Here is a 13,123-nt window from a genome sequence, read left to right on the forward strand (position 1 = left end):
TATTATAACATTATACTGTTTTTATTTTTTGTATAAAAGCGCTTTTGATATTAGAAAAAAAATAGTTGCTAAACTTTGGCACGGAAAGCAGTTGTAAGCTAAAAATTGGCACGTCGGCATGTTTGAACTAGACACCCCTGGTTTACACGTTAGTTTTATAGACACTTTCGTAACACGTAAAAAGTTATCCTGTTTATAAACGTAAGAAGACAATAGTTTTACTGAACATCTCCATATAGAACCGGTGGCCGCGTTAAACCGATTAAATACTATCTGAACCGTTATAATGTTAGTCACTTGAAATTCGTTTAAAAGAGGTCGATGTTAACGATGTTGCGTAATGCAATAAATTTCGTCTAACTAATTATAAAGGAAGGGGAAAATATGTGTACATTTCAGACAAAAATACAATAAATATTGCCGAAATACATTCATTTCAACGTGGAAATACATGTAATTCTTCTTCTGGTTCGCAATTTTTTCCCGCTGGTTTGACTTTTTTGAAGCCACTATAGCTGATTGACGGTAGACACTGTTTTTACAGAGCCATATAATATGGTTATCCAGGGCAGAAAATAACAACACGGCTGCTTAACCTTTTTATCATCTTATTAAAGCCCATTGTACATTTTGTAAACTGTTTCTCTCAAGGTACAATGGAACAAATTTCATAAAAACTCTATAGCTACAAAAACTTTGTTTTTTAGATATCTTCTCTTATATACGACTCACACCAAAACAACGCACTAAATATCTGTCGTTATACTTGTTTATTACGCAAGTCAAAAGTTAGAACAGCGGCCGCTGGTCAGTATAGATAGAATATGCAAAATAAATTGGTGGCGAAATCATGCAGAAAGTAGAAAAAGTATATTTTGTGTGAGAAAAGGGGCTACCGTTGACGCGGGATACTGCCACAAGAGTGTTGGATCATTATAGATAAGATTAACTTAAAAAAATCCTGCCAAAGAGCAACCGACTGGGATGTCCGATAGTTCGTTTTGCAAGCCGATACCGACGCGCGATATTCCATGCATTAGGAATATTACAGCAATGGAATCAATGCTATTATTAACAAAGTAAAATAAACAAAACGTCAAATAAGAAACTACAAACTTAGTATGAAAGTTTTGACGTCATTGACTGGCTTTTAGTATCGGTTCCGATCCGATATTATCGGACATCTGAAACCGGTGGCTTGTAACAGAGTGGTGTGCTCGAAAATAAAAAGCGACATAAAACAAAAAATGTAAAGCTTTAAAAAATAAGATAGCGAACGCAAAAAATGGGGGCAGCGCGAAAACACAATATTCGAAACAAAAAAACAACGATAATAAACTCAAGGAAAATAATCTCTCTGTCACAGTGCGAAAAATGGAAGACTAATAATAAAATAAACGCGGGAAAAAAACGTAAAACTCCGCGACGAAACGTAAACGGGTCGGCGTTAATTTATGTTTAATGAGATGCCGATGTGCCACGATCGCACAAAAAAACGCGCAAACCAAACGGAATATGTGACAAAAGAACACAAGGGCGAATGTAGCGATGATTCGATTTGTTTAAAGTTGGGACAGGGTTTATGTTCCGATAATATCGAAATATGAATGAGGAACGAACCGATTTCCTTTGAAAATTGTTGCAATAATGCAGGGGTTTGTTGAATAAATAAATTTAACCGCGGTACGATTGTGTTTTAAAAATATATGCCTTTTTCAGATTCATTATGATAAATTTAATAGATTTACGATTGGCACGCTTTTTCGTACACGATTAACTGTGTTCTGAAAATATTTCCAGTTTTGGCAAGTGGAATTTGATGAACTGTATACCAATGTTTGGCCAGACTGGCACTGTTATTCTCACAAAATGAGTCGTATTTTGTAGCGCATTCCGAAAGAAAAAAAATGCCATTTAATTTTGCTCAGGTTGGCAAGATCATCATTTAGCTATCTCCGACGGTTTGTCGCGAAGAATACCGACTCACGGGCGACATATCTTGAAATAAACGATAGCGAACCCAACTCATTCGCAGAAATAGCAGCTCGCTTATAAACGGTAAGCGAAGTAGCATTTGACCAACAGCCGCGCGAACTTCGATGCCAAACCTTTTCCCAAAACTTTTCGCACGATCTGGTTAAATGATTAAACACGGCGCGCCAGGAACACATCAGGGCCCGCATCTGGCCTGCAAAAAGTTCACGGGAAGTATTGCGACGCCGTTTCGGTTATTTTAAGTCTTGCCGTTTCCGGACGATTTGAGTCAAAACAAGGTTTCGAGCCAGCGTTTACGTAATTGCGATCGGTGGGAAAATTTGGATTTGGCTTTGTGTACTTGTTCTCCTTTGGGACTTGTTATCGTGGCAATTGAAATTGGCGTTCGGAGGCAATAGGCAATTATTCTGATCGGAACGTCGACCATGGGCGCGTTCTTAATTTTTTGACATTATACGTAGCAAATTGTTGACCTTATATTCTGCAGGCTAGACGTCAGATTAACTTTGAAGAAAAGCGAAAATTAGTGGCGACAAAATAGCAACAACGTGGCAGTGTCGTGTCTCCAGTTTCGTGACAAATCGCCACTTGTCCGCGAACTCCTACGCGCTACAAAACAGCTTGGCCTTTTTCACAAACTGTAACTTAAAATGATGACCAAACTGAGACTAAATGACGAGAGGGCAATAACAGCGCTTCAATACCATTTTCGTAACCTTTCCACATAAAAGCAATACGCTAGACCAGATAAGTTTGCAATGAGTATACGCCGCACGTTTCAGGCCCAGAAATTGAGCCTATAGAGTTAAACACAGTACAGAATCCACCAAAACGACCTTTCTGTAACATTTTACGGTATTAATTTCAAAGCAAAAAGCGCCGACAAGTCGGACAATTCGTTTCGGCGCTTTTCCTAGCGTATTTCTACACGCAAACCTTTAAACTGATAGAAACCAGCTGTTAAATGAAATACCGCTGGTGTGAAGAAAGGTACTGTATATCATCGGCCGACCAAATGACCGACCGGCGCATCTGACAAAGCGTGGAACTCAAAAAAGAACGTTTTCAAAAACTGAAGCCTTCACCCATGGGCGCATCATTTTAATCGCCTTGCCGACTGCATCGTTCACAATTCTCGCCATTTAATCGCAAGAGTTCAAGGTCCATCACCACCGACACCAACGCCAGTCCCATGAGGGCTCGGCAATCGTCCGGGCGTCGGTCCGATGAGCGGTGGAGAATTCTCACGGCACAGAAAGATAAAGTCGGTTTTTGAACTTTCGTAACCCCGACAATCTTAGCCTCGCGAATTCACCGCGTTGTCACTTTGAGAGTCCTCGTCATCAATGACGTCACGAGCGCCGCAACCAACGTCATCAGGAGCGTGATGCCACCGGATGGCGCCTCGCGACACCCCCCACCCCCAGGCCCTTTGGGGGAGGGTGACGGCTTGTTCAGTCTCAGAGGTGGGTGAACCACCTTGTTTGGCCGCGTTAGTTTGTGGTATTTTGTTGTTATTTTTCTTGTTGTTGCTGTTGTTTTTTCGGTTGTGGTTTTTGTCGGCTTAGGTTTTGTTGTTGTCCATCGCGGTAGGGCAACGGTCTTGGGCCTTTTTTGGTCTTCTGCGATAAAAAGAAAAAATAGTTTTTTTTTTAGTTGAAACACATTTGCTTGCGGCATTTTAGAAGCGTTTTATAAACCAGCTGCTTTCTCTAAAGCCATTGAAATATAGACATTAAACTAAAAGATTTTTTTTAATTATTTTTTTAAACGAAACATTAAAAAACTACAACATTAGACAATTCCGAATTCTAAAACCATTAAATTGTATGTAACATACACTGAACGATTTTTTTTGGAAATAAGTCAAGTCAAACAAACAGAACTAACACGCTAGTTCGTAACACGTTTGAACTTACTTAACCCGGCAAAACGGGGTTGCTCGAAAGCGTGTGTCACAAGCGCAATTCGTCTTACTACGGTGTCGTACAACCCACAGCAGTGGCAATGTAAGCAAACGTCGCATTGAATTGTAAAACGAGAAGGACTTAACGCCTTGTCGACGTATCGCCTTTCTAACGGCTTTGAATGCAGCGGCCAAATGTTGTTGGGTCGCACGCTGTGCTGTGTTTAGACTTTGCTCGCCGTTTCAAACAACGATAGAAAGCACTGCTTTTAAGCCTCTTAAGGTCAAATTACACGGCCGATTTGAAAAGGGCCGAGCTTGGTAATTTCGGCCACGCTTTCGTGTACTTTTCCAACCCTAGGTCAGTTCAAGCGTGCCCTAAATGAAACCGACTGTATTTATTGCCCTGTTTCTGACATATACAGGGATATAATGGAAATTTAGCCGAGGTCGTGAGTTCATACCTCACCCAGTCTAGATTTGGTTTAGTCCCCTTAAGGCTCCCCGACCCCGTGTACCATAATTGTGCGTGTGCCGTTGTTAATTGTTCGACATAAGAAGATGGTTCCCAATACTTTTTTAGCCACATACCCTTTAAACATTATTGAGAGGACCTAATTTTTTACCCCATTTAAGATTTTTTCATTGACCCTATTCAAGAGTTTTACGAAACTATATAGGCATACATTTATAGAAATTAGCAAACTTTAAATGCGAATTTGTGGTCGAATTAAATATAAAATGAAACATTTAAGAATTATTACTTTATTTAAGAAATATTTTGTCCATTTCTTAGTTCACTAGCGGATCGCTAAACCATTTCATGAACCCTTTTGAGGCTACGTTGACTCCTGGGCAATATCACTACTGTATGCACATTTGTTTATGTGTTTTGCTGTCTCTGAAATGTGAGACATGGTACTAATACTGAATGAGGCAAAGAACCTTGTAAACTGCTCCCTTCTTTAGGTGAGACGTCCACACACCTCTTACACGGCCTACTATATGTGTGACTGTGTGGTCGTGTTTTCGTGGTGCGCCTTGTAGTTTTGACGTAACGCGACACCCTGGCCGTAAACAACCTGTGCGATAGACGTCTGGGGGGCGGGGCGGTTTGCCACCAAGTCGGTTTCGTAAACGAAAGTCTCACACTACTTTAAAACAGCGACAAATGAGATAAAGCTTTGCCAATTATTTCCACGCGAGGTCAGAAACACGCTATAACTTGTATTGGCCTTTTTGCGGATTGCAATTTAATCGTAGTCGTATTTCTGCAATGACGCTTGTTTGAATTGGAAATTAACTTTTAGGCCAACGCCTGTTTTATGCGAATGACAGCAAAGCAATGGGCTTTGACATCAAGCTAATGGCACCAGTCATGGGCTTTAAAATTTGTCGTGAAAAACAAGGTTTCATTTTCTTTTGAGACTTTTAAACCGCGTTTACGACCTGCTGTAAGCTGGAATTTGGATATTTTTTGCCGTGCGTTGATTGAAATATTCGATTTTTGCGGTTATACACACATTTCAAGGTAAATTCGCGACTGTTGCGTGGAGTTATAACGCAAATATTATGCTGGTTAATTGATTGATTGGCTCAGCATTTAAACCTAATATTTATGGATTGCTTTTTCAGTCAAATGTCAAACCATTTTAGAATCGTCACATAATGCTTCGTTCCTTTAACAAAAGCACACCTCCTATAACCTTTGTAATGAAGAAGCCTGAAACGTTTCAGCTTACCTCGACATTTGACGACGATCCTTATTCTGGTCGAGTTCTTCATGCAGCCTGCCTTGTTGCGAAGTTCAGAAACGGCTGCAAAAAAAAGAAAAACATTCATCACATCAGCAAATTCGAAACCGATTAACAAGTTTACTCTTTTATTTTATGAAAGCAAATTTCCTACAAGCCAAGTCACACAAACTACATACAATAAAATCTAAAATCTCAAAGTTGAAAGTCTAAATTACATAACACCATTGCGGAAAAGAGGACAGTGTTCTAATTTAAACACGTTTATCTGTATTGAATGCGAGTTTCGTTTTGTTAAACACGCGGGATTGCAAATCATAAGAAAGCCTTACGATCTTCGGAATAGCATTGTCGAGACAATTTCCCCGCTCTGTTCGCCCTGTATTGGGTTAAGTTAAATTAATTTAAAACAAGCTAAAGTATAACCCGGTGTTTCTCTATTGTGATCTTAAGCCCTCTGGGTGAATAAATCACCGGGTTAACCAAACTGTTATTTCAGGAACCAATTGCGGGAGCTGTTTCTGATGCACGTGTTTTATGCCGAATTGCACCGTGTCGCTTGCTTTAAAATGCAAATGGCGCCACCGCTTCGGCAAAGTTCCCATTAACCAGTAGCGTGCTGGGAAATGCAAGGCATCGAATTCGCACGGGCGCTCGCAGGTTGCACTATCTTACCGTTGCGATTAATCGGAACGGTGGTCTGCTCTCGCGATGCGCAGAACCACCACTGCACAGCGTTCGCACGCCCAACGAAGTGTGGGATTGTCAGGCTATTTCAAATTTTTTACAAGGACTCTGGTTATTTTTATGGAGTGTGAACACCGTTACTAGAATGTGGAAATTTGTTACAATTTGGTTCTCACTGACTATGGCTCCAAAGAGAGATTTTCCCAGACCGAGCTGCATGAAATCGATGTTTTAACAATTTCTGGATAAAGACAATTTGTAAACTGCTTATGTAACAAACTGCACAATAATGAATTTACATCAATTAATAAGTTGCTATGCAATCCAGAATCGTTACAACTATAGCTTTAATAGAAATGCTTATTAAGATAAATTTATATGTCAATAAGCGAATTTAACTTGTGCCGAGTTAATTCAAAAGTGAACCCCGGTGTGTACCTAAATAGTTTGATAAGCTCCGACTTAAATGGTACAAAAAGGCATAACATCCCTGCATAACGAATACTGCAATTTGTGAAGAGGCTATAATGCTATTGTCTAACGACAGTAAAGGTAGACCTAATGGCGAAAACGCTGTATTACTCAAGAATACTTAAAATGATAAGAGTGTAAAGTCCGCTCTCGGGCCTAGAAAAATTGGTATCACGCTACAAAAAATGGGGCGGTTTAAGTCACGATCGTGTGCGCAGAAACCGCGAACTACCCACGGTTAGTCATTTTGTACATTAGGGAAATCTGACTCACCGACGAAGTAGTATTCCGTGCAATATCGAAAGCGGAATCCGAGCGGCGAAGGACTGATCGTCTGAAACTTGAGAGTCAACTTGTTCTCGCGATCTGGCTTGTTGCAAGCGAATATGAAGTTCTTCTGGCGATCTGGCGAAAAAAAGAAAACAACGAACTGTGAGTTGTGGGCTTAAACATAAAGTTGGAAACGAAATCAGTCTTTAAAACGATTTTTACTTAAAAAAGCATTTAAGACTCCGGTTTGAAATACTATTGGCGCATATCTCTGGCTGGGTTCCTTTTTTGCAATCTTTGTGCATTCTTAGTTTTTTGGGGGGATTTGTTTTGCTTACGTGAATGTTCCACGATCTTTAGTTCCATTATTTACCCCATGGTCAATTTATTTATGCCTTTCATAACCCGTCGGGAGAAAAACACTAGATTTGCTCTTGCGAACTTGCCCATTGGTACACGTTCGTTCTAGCGAAAACGCTTAACAACTGTCGTATCCCCTGTTGCATAAACTAATGGCAACGAAGGTCGCATAAACTTTAATTCATAAAACAACCACTAGGATTTTTCACATTGGGGATGTCCCGCCCTATAATCAATTCCAAAAATATTCAAGCTTTGCACGTGTTAAGCGATAATTGAACGTGAAGTTTTAGGCCCATGATCCATACAAAGTTTCGACAGTTGTTTAGCAAACAATTACTGAATCAAGCCAGATAAGCCACGCGAATTCACGCCCACACATAATTTTTGACCCGACATTGAGTCACACTTAATCCCAGACACGTGGTCTGTGCATACTGCATGGGTTGTTACTTTTAAGCCAAATACTATTTGAACACTAAGGGAATTTTTCAGGTAGAAAACGAAGCGATTTGTTAATCTTCTAAAACGCTGATTGTCATTGTTTCGAAAGAATTTTGACAGACCAAAACATTTTCTTAAAGCATAGGTTGGACTACAGTTATGGTTATTCTTCTAAACTTAGATAAAAGTTGTGTCCTTTTAATATCCTTGGCAGACGCTAAAGGCAAACGTTAAACAACCAGACTACAGTGATTGACTCGCTGTGCAATTTAAACTGATGTTTCCTTGAAATTCAAATTCCGCTTTGCGCTAGCGAAGGGTGCAACGAGGCGGAACGCTAATCCAACAAATGCACGATCCGTCGCAGCGCAGGTCATGCTCAAGGACGAGAAGCACATGAAAATGATTTGATTTACCTTGGATGATAGCTTGGGTCCTATTTTTGAAAGGTTTGGCATTGCCAAACGCTAAAATTATAAGAAGAGACCGTCACTGTTATATCATCAATGCATACTAGATACAGGAATTGCTTGTAAGTTTACACACGTCCCCCAATGTTTTAAAGATGAGCGAATTTTTGATTTTTTTTAAGTAAAATTTACCACACCGGCAGTCACAGAAACATTTTGAGAAATTGAAGAAATTTAGAGACCGTTTAAGTTGCTTAAAACACCTTGAAAAAGCACTGGCCACTGCTGTACTTTTTACCAAACTTTAGAATTGGCCGCCATTTCAAGTTTTATTCCGTGTTCAACCCCTTGTTCAGCTTACGTTGCATTTTGAAGTGCTTTTCATTCTGCACTGTCGAAAAAGGAGCCGGCCGATTTTAAAGTGGCCACAAATAACGGCCTTTTGACGCGTTTTTTTTCGTACGCATATAATTATGTATGTAACGTTTTTGCGACTGTCGCAAAATGTGGGAATTGTTTTGACTTGGAGCGAAATTCGCTTTTCGCCTTCGCTTTCAGTTTCAGAAGCGAAACACAGCAGAGGCGGGTTTTAATGGTTTTACGGTGGGAATGCGCCAGGGATTCCTGAAAGGCACTCTTCAACTCTTTCACGTTCAAACCGGGGCACGGTACATTGCCATACGCGTAACTACAACACGTTAAAACACAATGGGATTCCCTGGTTAAACCAGCATTACAAAGTGATGAGCAGGACGTGTAATTTCTGGTGTAGAGCAGGGCTTGAATTTTTTAACAAAATTGCACTTATCAACGCGTATGGCAAGAGGCTACTTCATTTAGTCAGTACAATTCATTTTCACTTTAGCTATATGTTGTTGTGTTTTATTATATGAGTTGCTGTGTTTCATTAAGGAAATTACATAATATGCATATAGGATTTGGGATGCACAGCAAGCAAAACATAAATCATTTATTGAATAATACATCTTATTATTTAATAAATATTTGCCGCAGGCGACAGGGGATATTTTCTTCTTGGGTTATACGTAACGGCAAAACCTAGACAGATTATATTTCCTCTAAAGACCCTTCATTCTACTTTCCCAAACGACCACAAGACAAGTTTGTTGTCTGAGAAAAACGCACGCTGAAATATCGGCAAACCCAGACACACGGTCGCAATAACAGAAACGGCAGTAAGCGCTAAGGTTGCGACAGCCCGGGTTCAGACGGTATCGCGACGGTAGGACCACAAACAAACAACCTAAAGATAGACGCCTTTGCTTTTTCGCAAACCACGGCGGCCAAAATCCCCCCCTACCCCGTCGGTTAGAAAGGATCTCGGGTTTCCAATCAGAACCGCACAGGTCGAAAAACGACGGGTAATTGGCTCGATGTGAATCGACATCGAGTAGGACTTATCCCACTTAAAAAGCGACCGCGAAAGGCGATACCTTAACGTCCGTTAACGCGCCGCGGCTGAGTATATACAGAAGGCGATATAGTGATAGCAATGGTCGAGACAATTCCGGTTCCCCCAAAGGGTTTGAGACAATTTAGTCGGCAGACTGTTGTGAAAATGTCTGTCAACGTCAATTTGCAAGGACCAATTGGAATTCACTAGCGAAGATATACATGGGGGTCTATGGATACTTGTATATTTATACGCCTCACTCACCCAATGTCCACTTTGAATATGAGCAAATCGCAGCACCACTAGACAATTTGCACAGTAAATTTATTTTCGCACACAGAAATCAACAATATTTTTAGATATAGCAATATCCTTAACGGGACCACTGTTGTTACTAACCAACTAAATTTAGAACTCCATTTGTCCTCGTGTCAAAAGCGTGTCTAACTGATAAAGCACAGAATTTAACGGTAGCGTTGCCATTGATGCTTATTAATATTTAATAATTACTACATCATGTCGGTCTCGCACGCTTAGCATATGCTCGACGACTTGATTGAAAGCTGTATTGTGCCCTTATTTTAGTTCATTGCGATACTCCGTAGTTAGACAAAAACACAACCTGAAATAATCGTTGTTTACCAACATAAATAAGTAAAACACTTTAACGAAAGTTCATTTGCCAAAGTAAGTCCAATTTGAGTCAGTTGTCGAAACGACTTACATAAGTCAGTAATTTAGCCCAAAGGACTTAAGTCAAGTCAAGTAATTTGGAAATAGTGACTTGAATGCACTTAAGTTAAAGTAATTGAGAAATAGACTTATCGACTTAAGCCATTACAAAACTGGAATGTGGGGCTTAATTAAATGGATTATATTGCAAATAGGTAAAAGAGTAGTGAGGATCAACTGGGCAATATCCAATTAGAACCAGAATTGCAACCAGACTGTTCACCACTGTTATTAAATGTTTAATGGCGACAGGGTAGTCGTGATTGAAAGCTGTTTTTTAATCTCGTAGCGTCTGGAGGATACCAAAACCCAGAGGACCCGGAATTGCGTTCCGTTCGCGTGACAAGCCGAATCAAATAAATGGCAAGTATTTTTTATGGAATTGGCATGCTTAGGGTCAAACGTTTGACTTCTCTGTCAGGTCTGTGACACGGCGATTTAAAATAACGCAATTTCTGTCCTTAACCGCAACCGCAGAGGCATATTTAGCATATTTAGATTGTAAATTGCATTATAAAAGAGAAGTCTTCAACTCTATTTTACCATTTAATTCGCATAACACGTTTTAAGCCATATGTAAATAGGCAATTGCATTTAGCGTATATTTTAAAAGCTTTGGAATTTCTAAATATATGAAAAATGTAACGTGCGCCACTCTTTGATAAGCAAAATTGGCTTTTGCTGACTATCCGCCTAAAAATCGAAAGCATGTAAAAAAATAATTTCCAATACGATCAAACAAAACTCACCCACGCAAAAACAAAACATTTAGTCACCGTAACCGAAAAAGCAATTACGCCAGTCGCCTTACGTCTGTATCTCGCTCCTAATTTTCCCGGGTCGCCGTTTATGCTTCACATCGGGACTCTGCGGTTTGTGTCGTAACAATGGGGCCTCTGTGTTGGGGCGCGATACCGCGTCCTGGCCATTGTCACGTTGCTGAACCGCGGCGAGATAACGCGTTTACCCACGCCGATCGACAAAACCGGGAAACGGGGGTGTTAGGGTAGAAATCGGAGATAAGGTTTGGCCAGTTTTTGTGGCCTCGCTCCGGAACCCTTTTCAGCCTATTTTTTGCGCCTATCTTTACTTTCCAATTTACCGGTTCAGCTGTTGCCTTTGATTCTCAGTCGGCCAGCTTTGTGGCCTCTCTTCGGAACCCTTTTCAACCCGAACTTTGCACAGTATTTAGTGCTTTCCAAGTGGCCTGGTTTTCTGGCTAGTTAATTAGAGCCGTTGTTAGTACAAGGTAGGCTTTTATTCTTATTCGGCCAGTTTTCGTGGCTTCGCTTTTAAAGCAGTCGGAAGCCCATTTCTAAGTTATTTTTCGCACCCAAAGGTGATAAGGTGATTTTAAAGTGGCTCGGTTTACTAGCCATAGTTGAAAAGGTTCGTTGTTAGTACGAAGTAGCCATTTGTGTTTTTTTTTGCCCCGCTTTAAAAAATTAGGATTATCTGTAAAAGGAAATACGTACAACTATTCCGATTCTTACCTGGTATCTACAGGTAAAACAATTCCAATGGTAAAACCCCACCTAATGAATTGACTCATAAAACAAACAGAATGAAAATGAAAGCAAGGCGGCGTGCGTATTGACTTTAAAAAGACGGAAAGTGAAAACAAGGCGATGTATTGACTTAAAAAAGTGAGTAACTCCGACAAAGCAAATTGGTGTGCTTCCTATTCGACAAAGCGTATATTGTGCGTTGCCTTATTTGCGTTGACACACAAACGGGTGGCTTTTAAATATTTTCAAACGTGCTTTTAAACTTCTCCAGAGACAGATACCCGTCGAAATTTCGACTCACAATAATATGGGAATTTCCCTAAAACCATGGGCAGCAACCAGTTCAGTGCGCCCAACGGTGCCGATGAGTAATGTGAATCGATATGACACGCCGTGTCCATTAATGTATGTATCACTTGACTTATGAAAATACATCGTAAAATCGCGATTATATGGGTTTTCGTGTTTGGACGTGTGGGCGAGTCAAATTTACTGTCATTCACAATGCTAGGATTTCGTTTTACACTCCAAAATAAGTTAAGCTGAAACACTTTAGAAAAGTAAGGATTTCCCGCGGACAATAAAATGTAAAAAAAGATTCTTTTTTTCTGTTTATTTATTAAAACAGATAAAACATAAAATCATTTCTTAAAATCTTTCAGAAATATATATTACGCCTATAAGGCATCGTCAGTTTCTGTACAAAAACAATCATGTAAAAATGCCAATATTGATAGTTAAAAAGTAAAAATATATAAAAAATATAATAAAATTAAAAATTGTAGGATTGCGTATAGGCCTAAAATTAAAATAGGCGTAAGATATATTTCTGAAAGATTGTTTTGAGGTTTCGTTTATGAAAACATCAAGACTTGGTCACACCCTTTCGCTTCTGCGTATTGAGTTTCATCTTCTAGATATAACTACTTTGTAAGGCTGATTTAGGGCGTTGATTTACTGTTGAGACCAAACGCCGTGTACCCTGTTTTCACCTAAGAATAGAACCTTTGTGGTGCTTTTAACGTCAAAACAATATGCTGTACGGGTGAATAGCCTCTTCCTTAATATATTTGTTGACCACTAACTGTATTGGAGTAACTCTGGAGACGAACTAAATCGTCGTGTAAGGTTTTAATCGTATTGTCGAACTCCCCAACTAACTGGTTGTTTAA

At 39.8% G+C, this 13,123-nt stretch overlaps 1 protein-coding gene across 1 annotated transcript in view; it reads right to left on the reverse strand.

Moving 5' to 3' along the window:
- Positions 1-751: 751 nt before the first annotated feature.
- Positions 752-13,123, reverse strand: part of LOC146162506 (ephrin-B1-like) — a 39,550-nt gene continuing 27,178 nt past the window's right edge. Inside the window, exons 3-5 of the mRNA XM_083384359.1 lie at positions 7,087-7,218; positions 5,644-5,718; positions 752-3,617 (exon numbers count right to left, since the gene is read on the reverse strand). Coding sequence (XP_083240485.1) covers positions 3,307-3,617; positions 5,644-5,718; positions 7,087-7,218 — 518 coding nt within the window. The 3' untranslated portion in view covers positions 752-3,306. The remainder of the gene's footprint in view (positions 3,618-5,643; positions 5,719-7,086; positions 7,219-13,123) is intronic.

The sequence above is a fragment of the Ascidiella aspersa genome, chromosome 3 (assembly GCF_963924565.1).
Source record: "Ascidiella aspersa chromosome 3, kaAscAspe10.2, whole genome shotgun sequence".
NCBI lineage: Eukaryota > Metazoa > Chordata > Ascidiacea > Phlebobranchia > Ascidiidae > Ascidiella > Ascidiella aspersa.